The 17,969-nt window shown below is 44.6% G+C and overlaps 2 protein-coding genes across 23 annotated transcripts in view; both read left to right on the forward strand.

The window, feature by feature from the left end:
* The window catches only part of RYR2 (ryanodine receptor 2), a 722,683-nt gene that overhangs the window by 341,263 nt on the left and 363,451 nt on the right, over nt 1-17,969 (forward strand). For all 22 annotated transcript variants that reach the window (XR_010599784.1, XM_065589065.1, XM_065589068.1 and 19 more), the window contains 2 exons: nt 7,713-7,877; nt 14,941-15,062. Coding sequence is in view for 21 of the 22 variants with exons in the window: in XM_065589065.1 (XP_065445137.1) it covers nt 7,713-7,877; nt 14,941-15,062 (287 nt within the window). In the remaining variant the exon portion in view is untranslated. The remainder of the gene's footprint in view (nt 1-7,712; nt 7,878-14,940; nt 15,063-17,969) is intronic.
* LOC135982426 (uncharacterized) lies at nt 9,352-11,492 on the forward strand. Its single transcript, XM_065589087.1, has 2 exons — nt 9,352-9,928; nt 10,923-11,492. The coding sequence occupies exons 1-2, from the start codon at nt 9,352-9,354 to the stop codon at nt 11,396-11,398; spliced, it is 1,053 nt and encodes a 350-aa protein (XP_065445159.1). The 3' UTR covers nt 11,399-11,492.

A 17,969-nucleotide genomic window follows, 5' to 3' on the forward strand; every position in this document is an offset into this window, starting at 1 on the left:
CGTATGTATTATAGGGTGACCCGATGTCCCGATTTTATAGGGCCAGCCCTGATTTTTGGGTCTTTTTCTTATATAGGCTCCTATTACGCCCCCTTCCCCCCCACCCCCCGTTCCGATTTTTCAAATTTGCTGTCTGGTCATCCTAATGTATTACCAGGAAGGCATCGTCCTGCTCTGACTTTCCCTGCAGCACCCTCCAGTTTCCTCTTACCCTCATGTGCAGCCCAGCACACAACTGCCTCCTCTCTGCCATGCTACTTCCACTTTCCCCTATACCCATGCCTCCTCTCACCATCTGCTCCTTTCCAGTTTCCCATCTGCCACGGTCCATCCTTCACTCCCTTGCTTTCCTAGCCTCTATATTCTTCACACAACATCATGCTGTCTATAGAATTCAAAATACTATACAGTCAATATAGGAATGGCCTATATGGGGCAATAGCTGATGGTCTCAGAGTGCCTTGTAACACTGATAACAATTTATGGAAAGAGTTAAGCTGAATGTGTTTCAGTTCATTCTAAACAAAAACTTGACTTGTTAGTTGCCAAGGAATGTTCTTTGGATTGGCGTAGAGACTGAGATCCTGCTTTTCACATTGTCAGCATGCAACTTTACACAGTAAGTGAATGATGTTAACTATAGTTGTAGCTTCCATTCCGCCTTAGATATGTTCTAGCCATGTCTTTATTCTCTTTAACAAATTTGATATTTGTTAAAGTAAGTACTGAATATTTTAATTTAAACTTTCCGTTCCCTTTCTATATATATCATGTTAGGATGATACTTTACAGTAGGGTTACCATACGTCCTCTTTTTCCCGGACATGTCCGGCTTTTGGGCGCTCAAACCCCCGTCCAGGGGGAATTGCCAAAAAGCCGAACATGTCCGGGAAAATGGCGGCTCTGCTCCTCCCCTGACTCTTCGGCTCTGCTTAAGAGCCGGGCTACCCGAGCGCTACCGGCTTCGGGCAGCCCCCATGCCTCCAGACCCTGCGCCCCTGGCCGGGCACTTCCCCACCCGGGCTCCGGCGGTGCAGGGTCCGGAGGTATGGGGGTTGCCCAAAGCCCGTAGCGCTCGGCTCTTAAACAGAGCCGAAGAGTCGGGGAGGAGCAGAGCCGCCGCGGCTGGAGGCTCTGCTCCTCCCCTGACTCTTCGGCTCTGCTTAAGAGCCAGGCTGCCCGAGCGCTACCGGCTTCGGGCAGCCCCCATGCCTTGGGACCCTGCGCCGCCGGAGCCCAGGAGGGGAAGTGCCCGGCTGGGGGCACAGGGTCCGGAGGCAAGGGGGCTGCCCGAAGCCCAAGCGCTACCGGCTTCACGGTTTGCCAGGCCCTGCGCCCCCGGCTGGGCGCTTCCCCTCCCAGGCTCCAGTTGCGCTGGGGAAGCGCCGGCCGGGGGGGCAGGGTCTGGGGGCTGCCCGGCAAACCATGAAGCTGGTAGCGCTCGGGTAGCCCTTTCCGCGTGGCTGGGAGTGGGAGGGAGGAGGGGGCGGAGTTAGGGCGGAGTTGGGGCGGGGCTGGGGTGGGGAAATGGGCGGGGCCAGGGCCCGTGGAGGGTCCTCTTTTTTTATTTGCTAGATATGGTAACCCTACTTTACAGAATACATTTATTAATACACATTTTGAATTAACAGAACAATGCAGTGAGTGTTATAATGCCCTATGTTAGTAGGGACAAATGTAAATATATTTTTTCTACCATAGTTACCCGTGTTTAGTTGAGCCTGTCCTCTTTATAATACTTCTTTTATCTGTTTCTGGACATCAGAACCTGAAATGGCCACTCTTTCAAATTGTGTTTTTGTTAGTGTTCCACCTCTTGTTCACAGGAGAGAGACAAAAACTTCCTATGCTTAAAGTTTGTAGTAAAGTCTTAGAGAAGCCAAACTGAAAAAGACAATCTTAGACTGTGGAAGTACAGCATACTAACATGGATAAAAAGGTTAAAAAAGACAAGTGCTTTTTGGCAATTCAGAAGCTTGAAATCAGCTTTTCATTTGTTCAAGTAACAATGGGATCTAATGTGGTGATTATTGCATCAGTATTTGCACACAACTTGCTACCTTGCCTGCTGTGTGGAGAAAGGGGTTTCCAGCGCCAGAGCTTGCACCTTTAAAGCCTAATGTGGTGATTCTTGCATCAGTATTTGCACACAACTTCCTAAGCTTTTGCATTTTTACATGTTTGTTATCGCCACGTATTTGTATTACATTACATTATTTTAAAATGTAATACAACACTAAGAGAAATGATATGAACAAATAATATATTTATGGCAAACACTCATGAATTAACAGCGAGTTAGAAGTATATTTCTACAATCAGAATCAAATGTATGAACAAATCAACTATTACAGTATATCAAATAATTGACTAGAAGAAGAAAAGAATTTAAATCATCTCAGGAATTCAAACTGAGCAAGATTAGCATCTGCATCAAAAGCAATTTAATAAAGTGAATCAATGAATACATTTTCTTAGGATGCCTAATGTTACCAAACTTAAGTTTAAGAATTCTCTGTGAACAATAATTTAGAGCTTTTTTCAAGTGCTTCAAAATGCATTTATAATTTTTGTAGGAGGTAGAAATCCAGTCATATTTGTGAACAAGAACTTTCTGATAATACTCATGACTACTCCATTTTCGTAAGCAGTGCATTGCAAATCCCTCATTAAACTGGAGATTGTTTTTCTCTTTAATTCAAGACAAACATCTCCTGACAGCCTTTACTAGCAAGCTGCCTTTCCAGACTGTTGTTGCTATGCTAGAACCATTCTAGTCATTCCCAAAGTGTTGGTGTGAAAGGGTGGAACAGCCAAGAAAAGGTGAACAGCTACCAGCCTGTCACATGACTCTGCAGGGGCCTGAAGGAAGGGGTGTGTCCTCTTTGTAGCTGAGCAAGGCTAGGGAAAGACCTTTGGAGACTGCAGCTGGTGTTGGTCAGGGGAATCACTTTGTTTTGTGTTTGTTTAAATAATACATTGTGCCCACCAGTTTACACTTGGTGGAGAATACATACGAACAGTTACTACAGCCTGAAGACAGAAATAGAGAGGCCCTGTTGAAATGGCTGGGGAAATGATGTCAACCACTATAGTAGCTGCAGCAGCTCTTGGTACAGAAGCAACAACACAACAAGCACAAGCAGCAACAATAGCCTCAATTGCAGCAACAGCAGTTCTGCTGGAACTCTCAGATGAGGGTGATGCCTTGGTTACTTCTGTATGGGGGAGGATTTCTTCACTAAGAGTATGTCTACACTACGAAATTAGGTCGATTTAATAGAAGTCGATTTTTTAGAAATCGATTTGATCCAGTCGATTGTGTGTGTCCCCACTAAGTGCATTAAGTCGGCGGTGTGCGTCCACAGTACCGAGCCTAACGTCGACTTTCGGAGCGTTGCACTGTGGTGGTTATCCCACAGTCCCCGCAGTCTCCACCGTCCATTGGAATTCTTGGTTGAGCTCCCAGTGCCTGATGGGGCAAAAACATTGTTGCGGGTGGTTCTGGGTACATGTCATCAGGACCCCTCCCTCCTTCCCTCCCTCCTGGGCAGACATGGGTGCTCCTGGCCAGCCTCGGTGAGGTCAGTTGGGGGTGCCTGGACAAAAATGGGAATGACTCCAGGTCATTTTCTTCTTTAAGTTTCGTCTAATGGAGATTCAGTCCTGCCTGGAATATTATTCCAGCTGGAGGCTTCTGCCTCAGGTTGCTCTCCCAGTCGGCAGCCTGGACAGTAGTAAGGAGCAGTTCAACTATAGGCTGAGCGAGTGCATAATGGTGGTAGAATGTGCCTTTCAATGTTTAAAAGCTCGCTGGTGCAGTTTGCTGACTTGCAGTTTGCTGACTTGGTTAGACCTCAGCTAAATCAATATTCCCATCATTATTACTGCTTGCTGTATGCTCCACAATATCTGTGCGAGTAAGGAGGAGATGTTTATGGTGGGGTGGCAGGTTGAGGCAAATCACCTGGCCGCCGATTATGTGCAGCCAGACACCAGGGCGGTTAGAAGAGCACAGCAGGGCGCGCTGTGCATCAGAGAAGCTTTGAACACCAGTTTCATGACTGGCCGGGCTACGGTGTGAAAGTTCTGTTTGTTTCTCCTTGATGAAAACCCGCCCCCTTGGTTCACTCTACTTCCCTGTAAGCCAACCGCCCTCCCCGTCCCCCTTTGCTCTCCGCTAGCAGAGGCAATAAAGTCATTGTTGTTTCAAATTCATGCATTCTTTATTAATTCATCACACAAATGGAATAACTGCCAAGGTAGCCCGGGAGGGGTGGGGTAGTTGTAGGGGCACCCCCTAGAATGGCATGCAGCTCATCATAGAAGCGGCATGTCTGGGGCTCTGACCTGGAGCGGCTGTTTGCCTCTCTGGTTCTTTGGTAGGCTTCACACGGCACAGCTGTGGGTCCCTGTTATAACCTCTGTCCATCATGCCCTTGGAGATTTTTTTCAAATATTCCAGCATTTTGTCTTTTGGAACGGAATTTGGATAGCATGGATTCATCTCCCCATGCAGCGATCAGATGCAGTACCTCCCATTCGGTCCATGCCGGAGCTTTTTTGCGATTCTGGGACTCCATGGTCACCTGTGCTGATGAGATCTGCATGGTCATCTGTGCTGATCAGCTCGCTACGCTGGCCAAACAGGAAATGAAATTCAGAAGTTCGTGGGGCTTTTCTTGTCTACCTGGCCAGTGCATCGGAGTTGAGAATGCTGTCCAGAATGGTCACAATGAAGCACTCTGGAATAGCTCCTGGAGGCCAATACTGTCAAATTGCGTCCACACTACCCCAAATTCGACCCAGCAGGGTCAATTTCAGCATTAATCCCCTCGTCGGGGAGGAGTACAGAAATCCATTTTAAGAGCCCTTTAAGTCGACAAAAATGGCTTCATCGTGTGGACGGGTGCAGGGTTAAATCGATCTAACACTGCTAAATTTGACCTAAACTTGTAGTGTAGACCAGGGCTAAGATGGGGCTGGAGGACAACCCTGAGGCCTCCCTGACTATCTTTGAACAGGGGGCAGGTGCCCACCAATAGCCCTAAGATGTGTGGGCCATCAAAATAAACCCCTTACTTGACAGGAAAGGCCCAGACTGCACATGGCACTATGGAGGGGACCTCCCCAAACGCCTATAGAGCATTGAATGCAGTCATGTGGACTATTTGGGGCCAGCAAAAAAGGATTTTTTGCCAGTTATGATTGGAAGAATTTGTCCCTGATTCTTGGCTTTGAGCAGAGGCTCAACAGTTATGGGATTTCTGCTCTTGTTGGTTAAAGCCTGAGGTATGTTCCCCACAGAAAATTGTGGAGATGGTGGTGCAGGAGCAGTTTTGTCATATGCTACCAGGTAACCTGCCTGGAGGAGGCAGCATACCTTATCGAGAAATTCCTCAAGGCAGAACTGGACTGTGGGACTATTAAGAGACCTTTTGAAACAGGCTCCTTCCTTGAGACTGAGGCTAGCAGTGGCTGGGGCTATGAGGGCATAGCCAGAGGTAACAAAACTGCAACTGGAAAGTCTCCTACTGGGCTGCAGGGCCTGCTTATAATCCGCCAAGGTGGTCAAGACTGGGGCAGATGCTGGTCTCAGGGCTGGGGCTGGAGATGAGGGACCAGCGGTATGTAACCTATCACTTAAATCAGCCTCTGTATCAGGTTATTGGAGGGTAGCTAATGTAATGCTGATTTTTAAAAAAAAGGCTTCAGAGGCAGTCCTGGCAATTTCAGGCCAGCAAGCCTAACTTCAGTACCAGGCAAATTGGTTGAAACTATAGTAAAGAACAGAATTATCAGAGACACAGATGAACACGATATGTTGGGGAAGAATCAACACAGCTTTTGTAAAGGGAATTCATTCCCCACCAATGTATTAGAATTCTTTGAGGGAATCATCAATCATGTGGACAAAGGTGATCCAATTGGTATCATGTACTTGGACTTTCAGAAAGCCTTTGACAAGGTCCCTCACCAAAAGGCTTTTAAGCAAAGTAAGCAAACACAGGGTAAGAGGGAAGGTCCTCTCATGGATCAGTGACTGGTTAAACACAGAAAACAAAAGGTGGGTAAAAGGAGTCAGTTTTCACAATGGAGAGAGGGAAATAGTGAGGTCCCTCAAGGATCTGTACGTGGACCTGGCTGTTCAACATATTCGTAAAAGATCTGGAAAAAGGGGAAACAGTGAGGTGGTAAAGTTTGCAGATGATCCAAAATTATTCAAGATAGTTAAGTCCATAGCTGCGTGCAAAGACTTAAAAGGATTTCACAAAACTGAGTGACAGCAACAAAGTGGCAGGTGAAATTCAATGTTAAGTACAATGGAATGCACTGGAAAACATAATCCAAATGATATAAACAAAATGATAGGGTTTATATTAGCTGTTACCACTCAAGATCTTGGAATTGTAGTGGATAGTTCTCTGAAGACATCCGCTCAACGTGCAGCGGCAGTCAAAAAGACTAATAATGTTAGGAAAGGGATAGATAAGACAGAATATATCATAATGTTACTCTATAAATCCATGGTTCGCGCACACTTCAAATAGGACAACTAGGACTGCATGCAATGTCTCAAAAAAAGATGTATTAGAATTGTAAACGGTACAGAGAAGGACATCAGAAGTGAATAGGGGTCTGGAACAGCGTCCATTCGAGGAGATATTGAAAAGATGGGGACTGATATACTTTGAAAAGAGGTGACTGAGGCAGGGGGGATTTGAAAGATTTATAAAATCATGAATGGTGTGGAGAAAGTGAATATGGAAGTGTTATTTAGCCCTTCACATAACACATAAACCAGGGGTCACCCAATGCAATTAATAGGCAGCAGGTTTAAAAGGAGGTACTTCTTCACATGGTGCGTATTAGCCTGTGGGACTTGTTGCCATGCGATGTTGTGAAGGCCAGAAGTATAAGCGGGTTCAAAAAGAATTAGATATTTTCATGAAAGATAGGTTCATCATTGGCTATTAGCTGAGATGGTCACGGATGCAACCCCATGCACCGGGTACCCATAAACCTCCAGCTGCCGGAAACTGGGAGTGGATGACAGGATGGGTCACTGGAAATTGCCATGTTCTGTTCATTCCTTCTTGGCCACTGTTGGAAGACAGGATGCTGGGTTGGATGGACCATTGGTCTGACCCAGTATGCCTATTATGTCTAGTGTTTTCAGAGAGACAGTTGTATACTGGAGCAGACTTTCTTGTTTTCTTAACCTGAACTACTTTGAGATCTGTCCTACTGGTGTTGCTTGTGCAAAACTCCTGCTGTTTGAAGGTTGAGTAAGATGAGCAGAATTTGTACCTCTGAGGAATGCTCTGCAGAGAGCATAGTCTAGTAAAACTGAAATCTGATTGACCAATATAAGGTCTGATTCTCCATTTTGTTTATACCAGTTTTATGCTAGCTCACTGGGATTAAACTGACTGGAAAATCAGATCGTAGAATATAAAATATGTTCTTCAATAATGCTCAGCTGGATTTTGTGTAGACAAGATCTCTCTCTCTCTCTTCACTCAAGTATTTGGCTAAGAAGCTAGTGGTTTTTATTGCTTCTCCCTTTATTAATCATTTTAGCAATGAGGGAATACATCAATGTCTACAGAGTTCTTACAGTTCCTTCAATCAAAGAAAATAACATCCAGCATTCAATGTTTGTAGCTGTGTTTATTAATTAATTATGCTTGCACCTTTTTTCACTTTAGGAAAAACTGGATATAGGGATGAGAAAAGAGGTTGATGGAATGGGAGCACCTGAAATAAAGTATGGTGACTCAGTATGCTACATACAACATGCAGACACAGGCCTGTGGCTCACATACCAGTCTGTGGATGCAAAGTCTGTAAGAATGGGATCTGTGCAACGCAAGGTAAGACTGTGAATAAGAGTACATTTCATTCTTCCACAACTGTGTATGACATGAGAAAAATGTGAAGAAAATCAAAGCCTGCTGTTAATTTCTACAGCTCAAATATTTTAAGCCAGCCTTTGTATCAAATATTAGGGATTGTCTTCACTGCAAAATAAAATAAAAGTATGGTCTTAACTCAGGTTAAAATAGCAGTGAAGACAGAGTAATTTGGCTCCCCTATAGGCTTTTAACTCGAGCCTCTAACCCGTGTTGAAAGTCAAGTTGCTGTGTCTTCACTGTTGTTTTAACCTGAGTAAGATAAGTAGGGTTAGCTAACCTGAGTTAAGAGGACATCATTTATTGCAATGAAGATCTATCCTAAAGTGTTTGTAGTCATGGCTCAAAAATCAAGATGGCAATATGCATCAATTCCTTAAATTAAAAACTAAATCCAACTATTACTGTTAGTCTACAGCTGTTAGCTTACAAATGTTCTTGAATTTGATAGTACTCAAAGGGAAACTGTTTAGCTCATTGCAGGAAAGAACCATATAACAATTTGAGAATACTTACAGTACCATGTAATATGGAGATCTACCTATCTCATAGAACTGGAAGGGACCCTGAAAAGTCATCAAGTCCAGCCCCCTGCCTTCACTAGCAGGACCAAGTTCTGATTTTGCCCCAGATCCCTAAGTAGCCCCCTCAAGGATTGAACTCACAACCCTAGGTTTAGCAGGCTGATGCTCAAACCACTGAGCTATCCTTCCCCGTGAACAGTCAGTTCTTCAATGTTCTGTAGTTGTGGTTGAGAAAGCACTTGCATTCAATGTACGTGCTTTCAGGTGTTGGCAATATTTTGAAAATGTTACCTTTTGTGCAGAAATTTTTCATTCTTATTTTCAGTCCAGAGATGTATTCCCTCCCACCCCCCCAAAAGTATGATAATTCTATTTGTGGTTATCTGAGCATTGAAAAGGAGGGGAAAGGTGCTTTTCACTCTTGAGCCATGTTTCAGATGCTATATAAGACTTTTTAAAAAAAATTTAATTTCTAACATGGCATGAAATTATTTCTTAATGAAGAAAATGCCTGAGGCCTGGTCTACACTAGGCGTTTATGTCGAAGTTAGCGCCGTTAAATCGAATTAACCCTGCACCCGTCCACACTGCGATGCTATTTAGTTCGACATAGAGGTCTCTTTAATTCGACTTCTGTACTCCTCCCCGACGAGGGGAGTAGCGCTAAATTCGACATGGCCATGTCGAATTAGGCTAGGTGTGGATGGAAATCGACGCTAATAGCTCCGGGAGCTATCCCACAGTGCACCACTCTGTTGACGCTCTGGACAGCAGTGCGAGCTCGGATGCTCTGACCAGCCACACAGGAAAAGCCCCGGGAAAATTTGAATTTGAATTCCTTTTCCTGTCTGGCCAGTTTGAATCTCATTTCCTGTCTGGACATCGTGGCGAGCACAGCAGCACTGGCAACGATGCAGAGCTCTCCAGCAGTGATGGCCATGCAGTCTGGGAATAGAAAGAGAGCCCCAGCATGGACTGATCGTGAAGTCTTGGATCTCATCGCTGTGTGGGGCGATGAGTCCGTGCTTTCCGAGCTGCGATCCAAAAGAAGGAATGCAAAGATCTACGAGAAGATCTCTAAAGACATGGCAGAGAGAGGATACAGCCGGGATGCAACGCAGTGCCGCGTGAAAATCAAGGAGCTGAGACAAGGCTACCAGAAGACCAAAGAGGCAAACGGACGCTCCGGATCCCATCCCCAGACATCCCGTTTCTACGAGGCACTGCATTCCATCCTCGGTGCTGCCGCCACCACTACCCCACCAGTGACCGTGGACTCTGAGGATGGGATACTGTCCACGGCCGGTTCCTCAGACATGTTAGGGGACGGGGAAGATGAGGAAGGAGATGAGGAGGGCGAGGCAGTTGGCAGCTCTCACAACGCTGATTTCCCCGACAGCCAGGATCTCTTCATCACCCTTACAGAGATCCCCTACGAAGCGTCCCCAGCCATTACCCCGGACACAGAATCTGGTGAAGGATCAGCCAGTAAGTGTTGTAAACATCTAAACATTTATTTTTAACAAAACAGGAATATTAACAATTAAAAGAATGGGTTGTTCATGATTAGTGTGCCCTAGGCGCTTAACGGTTTAGTAAGGGGCAGTGCAAGTTTTGAAAAGAAATCTAGCAATGTCCGGTTTTCAGTGATTGTCCTGCACAAGCCGCTCTACTGTGTATTCCCTGCTACTGCAGCTACAGTAAAATGCGGTCTATATGTGCGGGGATAGAGCAGTAATCCTCCTGGGACATCTCGATGAAGCTCTCCTGGAGGTAACTTGAAAGCCGTTGCATGAGGTTCTTGGGGAGAGCGGCCTTATTGGGTCCTCCGAAGTACGACACGTTGCCGCGCCACGAGATTATCAGGTACTCGGGGATCATTGCTCTGCACAGCAGGGCGGCATACGGCCCTGGTCTTTGGAGGCTTTCCCGGAGCATTCTCTCTTTGTCGCTCTCGGAGATCCTCATCAGGGTGATGTCGGCCATGGTGACCTGCTTTTAATTAGGTAGGGGAATGTTAGTGTTGGGACTGCTTTCCCGTTCCTTTACAGAACTGTCACCGCTGGTTTGCAGCCACGCGGTGGAGGCGGGAGAGGGGCAGCCGAAAGGGATCATTCCCGGGGACAGCCGCGAGGGGGTGGGACAGGGGCAGAGTTCCCGCTTGCCGGATTGCTGGCAGCAGGGACTGACATTGATTTAAATGTGAAATGAGGCCAGTGGTAATATAAAAGTTTTAAACTGCCACAAGTGTACGGCTTACCATGTCTGCCTGCAACAGAAATTCCGTTGTGCTGCCTCGCTTCTCAAATGTGCTGTTCAAGACCCCAGGCACAGAATGCGAAGGCCGAGAATTCGACCTTGTGCTGAGTGCGCATGTGAAAGGTGCTGTGCATGGTCTTGTTCACAGAGAAAGACTATGTTCTTTGTTCACAACTACATTTATCTTTCAGAGGAATTCACTCCCTTTTTCCCATTTCCACAGCCCCGTCTGCGACTGTCTCACAACCTAGCCTGGAATCACACTCCCAGAGGCTAGCGCGGATTAGGCGTAGGAAGAAGAGGACACGGGAGGACATGTTCTCTGAGCTTATGGCCTCTTCCCAAGCCCAGGCAGCACAGCAGACCCAGTGGCGGGAGAACTTGACCCGAATGCACCAAGCCAACATGGATCGGGAGGAGAGGTGGCGGCAGGAAGACCAGCAGGCGACTCAAACGCTGCTTGGACTACTGAGGGAGCAAACGGACACGCTCCGGCGCCTTGTGGATGTTCTGCAGGAACGGAGGCAGGAGGACAGAGCCCCGCTGCAGTCCATCTCTAACCGCCCTCCCCCGCCACCAAGTCCCATACCCACCTCACCCAAAGTGCAAAGAAGGAGAGGCGGCAGAGTCCCTGCTAACTCTCACTCCACCCCTGCAGAGAGCTCTAGTAGCAGAAGGCTCTCATTTCCCAAAATTTGAAAAGTTCTTTCCTTCCCGCCTGACACAAGCCCACGTCCAAGTTTCACCTCCCAATGCCATGTGTAGTTGATAATAAAAAATTCGTTTCTGTTAACTACTGTTTCAATCATGTTCTTTTGGAGGAGGAGGGGAAAGGGGGTTGGAAATTGGACAGGACAGTCTCCTTTGGCAGGGTACATAGTCGGGGGCAGGCACAGCAGCAGGGCACATACACAGTGCAGTGATGCAGTGACTAGTTGCCCCGGTTAGTCTGGGAGGTTGTTTTGATGTAATGTTGGGGGGGGTGGGTTGCTCTGTGACTTTGTGGCGGGGGAGGGCAGTTACAGATCTTAAGCGCCGGTCCTTAGACAGGATCACAGAGCCACACAGCATGGGATCTGTAACCGTCCTCCCCCTGCCACAAAGTCAAATAGACCTCCCATACACACAGTCCCGATCAGGAGGGGTGACAGGCTCCGTTGAAACAAGCATCCCACCGCAGCGGAGCCTGTCAATCCTTGAGTTTAGAAGCTGCATTCGCATCACAACACTAGACCCGCCCCGCACCACAGTCTGCGTCCCAGTTTTAAAAAATTCCCGCTAAAACAGTATTAAAGAAAACGGTGTGCTTTAACAAAGTAGAACTATTTTTATTTCGACACGTGTGTTGGAGGGGGGGTGAAGGGGGTATGTAACTGGATAGGATAGTCAACATTACCTGGGTAAAGAAACGGGGGCAGGTTTAGCTTCTCAGTACACAAACTATAAAATCACAGGTTACCCTGCTCACTCAGGAACTTTGCTTTCAAAGCCTCCCGGATGCACAGCGCTTCCCGCTGGTCTCTTCTAATCGCCCGGCTGTCTGGCTGTGAGTAATCACCAGCCAGGCTATTTTCCTCAACCTCCCACCCCGCCATAAAGGTCTCCCCCTTGCTCTCACAGAGATTGTGGAGCACACAGCAAGCTGCTATAACAATGGGGATATTGGTTTCGCTGAGATCACAGCGAGTCAGTAAGCTTCTCCATCTCCCCTTGAGACGGCCAAAAGCACACTCCACCACCATTCTGCACTTGCTCAGCCGGTAGTTGAAGAGTTCTTTTTCAGTGTCCAGGGCGCCAGTATAGGGCTTCATGAGCCAGGGCATTAGCGGGTAGGCTGGGTCCCCGAGGATGACTATAGGCATCTCCACATCCCCAACAGTTATTTTGTGGTCCGGGAAGTAAATACCTTGTTGCAGCCGTCTAAACAGACCAGAGTTCCTGAAAACACGAGCGTCATGAACCTTGCCCGGCCATCCCACGTAGATGTTGGTAAAACGTCCCCTGTGGTCCACCAGTGCTTGCAGCACCATGGAAAAGTATCCCTTTCGGTTAATGTACTGGGTGGCCTGGTGGTCCGGTGCCAGGATAGGGATGTGAGTTCCATCTATGGCCCCACCGCAGTTTGGGAATCCCATCGCTGCGAAGCCATCTATGATCGCCTCCACGTTTCCCAGGGTCACTACCTTTGGCAGCAGTACATCAACGATTGCCTTCGCTACTTGCATCACAACAACCCCCACGGTAGATTTGCCCACCCCAAACTGGTTCGCGACTGACCGGTAGCTGTCTGGCGTTGCAAGCTTCCACAGGGCTATGGCCACTCGCTTCTGTACACTCAGTGCAGCTCGCAACCGGGTGTCACTGCGCTTCAGGGCAGGGGACAGCAACTCACAAAGTTCCAGGAAAGTTCCCTTCCGCATGCGAAAGTTTCGCAGCCACTGGGATTCATCCCAGACCTGCAGCACTATGCGGTCCCACCACTCAGTGCTTGTCTCCCGTGCCCAGAATCGCCGTTCCACGGCATCAACATGACCCATTGCCACTGTGATGTCCTCGGCGCTGGGTCGCCTGCTTTCTGACAGGTCTGTGCTACTCTCAGACTTCAGGACATCACCGCGGTGCCGTAGCCTCCTTGCCTGACTTTTCTGCATCTGCCTCAGGGAAACCTTTATGATAAGCTGCGAGACGTTGAGAGCGGCCACAACTGCAGCGATGGTCGCAGCGGGCTCCATGCTCGGAGTACAGTGGCGTCCGCGCTGTCAATGACTGGAAAAGCGCGCGAACTGTTTTCCCGCCGGCGCTTTCAGGGAGGGAGGGCGGGAGTGATGGACGGATGACGACAGTTTCCCAAAAGCACCCTCGACTCATTTTGTTACCCAGAAGGCATTGCCGGCTACACCCAGAATTCCAATGGGCAGAGGGGACTGCGGGAACTGTGGGATAGCTGACCACAGTGCACCGCTTCGAATGTCGACGCTATCACCGTTAGTGTGGACGCACAAAGTCGAATTACTGTCCTTAGTGTGGACACACACGTTCGACTTTGCAATATCGATTACAAAAATTCGATGCAAGTAAAATCGAACTACTCTCGTAGTGTAGACAAGGCCTGAGATAAAATAAACTCTGCGTTCACTTTGAATGTTTGTCTGAAATAGCAATTTATTTGAATGAGTTCATCAGATAAATGCACCAGCAGTTTGTCTTTCTGTTTTTAAATGTATCTTTAAATATTTAACCAGGAAGGTGGCAACAACAACAATGTAATATTATGATTAAGATTTTACACTCTCACACACTCAGGAAATTTGAAGTTATAATTTGCACAGCAACTTGGATATAGAGTCTGATCCAGAATGCATTGAACTCAGTAGAAAGACTACTACTGAAATCAGTGGACATTGGATCAGGCCTAATGCAGCCAAGTAATGGGAAACCATAACTTCGATTTTTTGTTCTTGTGCATGTAAGATCTTAAGCACAACAGTGCATTGATCAACATAAACACAGCTCTGTTAAGAAAAGTGTTTGTTTTATTTATGTTGTTAGTATGTACAATTTTTTTTTCACATAAAAAGTATCCCCAAACATTTACAGTAGAACATAGGTGGTGTTTAAGAATGTGTTAACTAACATGGTTTAATACACTAGGGTGTATGGGATTTAATACCTTTAAAAACATAGTAGCTAGTCATGATCAAATCTAGGCTTTTCTCTAGTGATCCTGGGTGTATTAAGAAAGAGGGCCAGTAAAAGGGTTGGCAGCCAGGGTCAGCAAAGAGCCCATTTCTGGATGTGGCTGAATTTTAGAAGGTTTTATGTGCAGGTGGATAAGGGGAAAGAGCTGATGTTCAGCATAGTTCTTATGTTTCAGAACTAGCCTTCTCATTCCTAATTTATGCCCATATATTTACTTTCCTGTGGAGGTAAAGCCATATACATTCCAGCTATGACCTTAATGTGGAAAACGCTGACTTCTGATGACTTTGTAAGTAAGCCTTTCAGAAGTGGTAGTACTAAAATTGTCATGGAACTGGACATGCTTTAATTAATACCAGTGTATAACTGGGTACCAGGCAGTAAAATACAGGCTAATCTGATTTTAATTAACTTTGGTTTCTCAGTGTGTATTTTTGTATTTACTCCACCTCTCCCCTCTCGTTACATATTTTACAAATAAGGAACATGGAATTTCCTTATGTTTTTCTTTGCAATGGCTGGTCTTTGTCTTTGTATTGCAGGCTATAATGCACCATGAAGGCCACATGGATGATGGTTTGACCTTGTCCAGATCTCAGCATGAAGAATCCCATACAGCACGAGTCATCCGTAGTACAGTCTTCCTTTTCAACAGGTTTATAAGGTATGTTTTAATGTGGTCCTTTTTTGTCATCCTTTTCCTTTCCCCGTCCCACCCCAAATGATCATTGACATCACAGTGAGCAATTTAGCTTTGCAAAAAAATAGACCAATATTTATAATAACAGGCATTGTAATTCTTTATCAACAATCAGCAAAGGGGAATCTGCAAAAGAATTACAGTCCATTTATTTTCTCCATTTCTAATCTTCTCTTCTCTTTCAACCTCGATATAAATTTATAAACATGTATGTTGATGTTAAGGTTCAAATTAAATATAAAAGAAAAATTTCACCTGCCAGAACTTGTGAGGCTATCAAGCAGGCCATAAGGTGCTTTATTTTCTAACTGTAGTTAAAATGTAATATCAACAAACAAATTGATGCTTTTGCCAGGAAAAATGAAACAATAGTGTCATTGCATAAAATAGTAGCAGTACAGTACAAGAACTGTTGTAGATGGGCACCAATTAAGGCAATCATCCTTCCTGCTTAGAGCTTTTTATGATTTTGTTTATTTGTACTGATTGTGGATAATAAAATACTGAGTGAGACTGCATTTTGGCCAATATGTTTTTATATTATTCTTATTGCCTTATGACCAAACTAAGTGATTTTTAATCAACACTAGAGAGTGAAGTCATAAACTTGCTGTTAGCTAAACCATGGTCTTCAAAAATCATTTTGTGAAGACATGAAAGAAAAATAAAAAATATATATTTAGTGGCACAAAATATAAGTTTTATTCTTATTTCTCCACTAAAATCTCATTTTACATTTTCAACTATACCACTAGCTCAAGACCATGCTGTGGGTAGTTTGCCAGGTGTCCAGACTGCTCTATGCTGGTTAAAAATAAAGCTGGAACAAGCAAAGCACTTTTATCTTCAAACCTTGGGTTGTGAGCATGAGCGTACTTTCCTTCCTTATTTGCTGCTAGTGTCCTTAGCAGGCTACGCCAGGATCACACCTGAGCCATGTCCTCATCTGCATTGCAAGATATCTGCCTTCGCTACCTCATTACCTATGGGCTCCTTACATAGTTATGTAGGGTTAAGCAGGATATAGCCCTTTCCATCACAATATTTAATTAGAGATGTCATTTTTCAAATTCAAAAATGTTTAATTTAATTCCATTCCTTCTCTTCTCCTCCTTGTCTTGCTGCATCATTTTACTTTACAAACTTAGGCCCAGTTCCAGGAATGCTCTTAAGTAATGTTTAAATTTACCTTCATGAGTAGCTCTGGAAGAAGCCGAAGGACCTACTCACGTGAAAATGACCTTGATTGCTTTGCTAGATCAGGGCTTAAGTGCTTACTCTTTGCTGTATTGTGAAATTTCAAACCTGGACAAATATGGATTTACAAATAAGACCTTTAGAGTTTTTGGAAATGTATGAGGGGTTCTGCAAAAACATTTTAGAACTTTTTGGGAATTTTTTTTTCAGAGAACATATCCCTTTCCCTTCTCCACTTTAAAATAATCCAAGAATTGGAATTCTAGAACCATTAAAATAGTCATGATTTCTGCCATCTCCACTTATCATTTATATCTTTTAAAAAGCTTTTATTTTTATTTCTTCGTAATCTCAATATTTTGCTGTAAATGTTTTCTTCTGAAAAACCTGAATCCTCCTCCTTCCCATCACATCATTAGATCATTATTTTGCCGAGTTTTCTCCTTTCCACTATGCTCCCTTTGTTTGCTTTTTTGTCTTTTATGTTTTTATTATTTGTTTCTTTAATATCTTGGAGTGTATAAAATTGTTTTATCAATTAATATTTTGGCCTGCTGAGAATAAGAGAATTGTAGGCAACTAGAGCATAGTAAGCTTTCCCACTCTGAATCCTCTCTTAAATGGCACTGGTAAGAGCCTAATTCCTGAACCTCTTTGTTAACCCAATAGCTCACAAAAGGACGTTCTTGTATTGTTTCTGACTGTAGCTGGAAGTAGCAAAATAATGAGTGAGTCTCATGCTACTTCCTTCCCAAAGCCAAAAGAGAGTTGAGATATTGGTTTCAAGTGTCTCTGGCCTGGATCCATGTTCACCCATAATATACAGATATGCTAATTTATTGAAAACGTAAATCTCCATTTACTCATGATGTGACAGGCAGAAGTGCCTGCTAGAAGAGTTGCCTATTGTGTGACATTCAAAATAAAGAATGTAGAGTAAAGCCCTTGATAGCCTTCACAAAAAAGAAACTATCATAAAGTATTGTTATGGTAACAATTTTAAAAATGTAGGTAACACTGAATTTCAGGAGAAATTATGTAGAAGTACAAGTGGCATCCATATTTTTATTCTAACAATCCAGGTTTAGCATGATGCTATTCCAAGAAGCACAAATTGAATTAGATCGTATTTCAAAGCATTATTTAAGACTTTATTTAAATCAGTATCTTTCTTAGATTTCTTTTGGAAATAATTCTGAGAATTCACCATTTTTGTGTATGTTGACATACTATATTGCAATAAATTAATTGTGTGCTATTTATTAACATTTTCTCCCGCAAGGAATTTCATTCTGTTTGTTTAAATAAAAATATGGAGATTTTGTTTTTGTAGCTTGGTTCTTTCTAGCTCACTCAGGTAAGTAAAACCATAAATTATTGATTTGTCTGAAAATACTGTAGTTTATTGACTTTGAATAAGAGGTTGCAAAAAGGATAAAGAACTATGTTAGTTATTTCTGCCTGAGAGTTTCACATTGTAAAATAAATCATGTTGTAGACCAGAAGTTCAACAAGTTGCTTAAACATGTGCCCTTCTTTGACCCTATGAGCAATCCCGTTGACTTCAATGGCACTGCTCACATGCTGAAAGTTGGGTACATTCTGAAGAATCTTGCTGACTCGAAGCCTGCGACCTGAATAGTTGGTGACCTTAATAGAAAGATTATTGAATAG

Source organism: Chrysemys picta, chromosome 3 (genome assembly GCF_011386835.1).
Source record: "Chrysemys picta bellii isolate R12L10 chromosome 3, ASM1138683v2, whole genome shotgun sequence".
Taxonomy (NCBI): Eukaryota; Metazoa; Chordata; order Testudines; family Emydidae; genus Chrysemys; species Chrysemys picta.

Bases quoted from the DNA above. Each gene is read 5' to 3' on its own strand.
- LOC135982426 (XM_065589087.1), top strand. From the start codon at position 9,352: ATGCAGAGCTCTCCAGCAGTGATGGCCATGCAGTCTGGGAATAGAAAG. The intron at 9,929-10,922 runs GTAAGTGTTGTA...CCATTTCCACAG, and splicing joins ATCTGGTGAAGGATCAGCCA to CCCCGTCTGCGACTGTCTCA.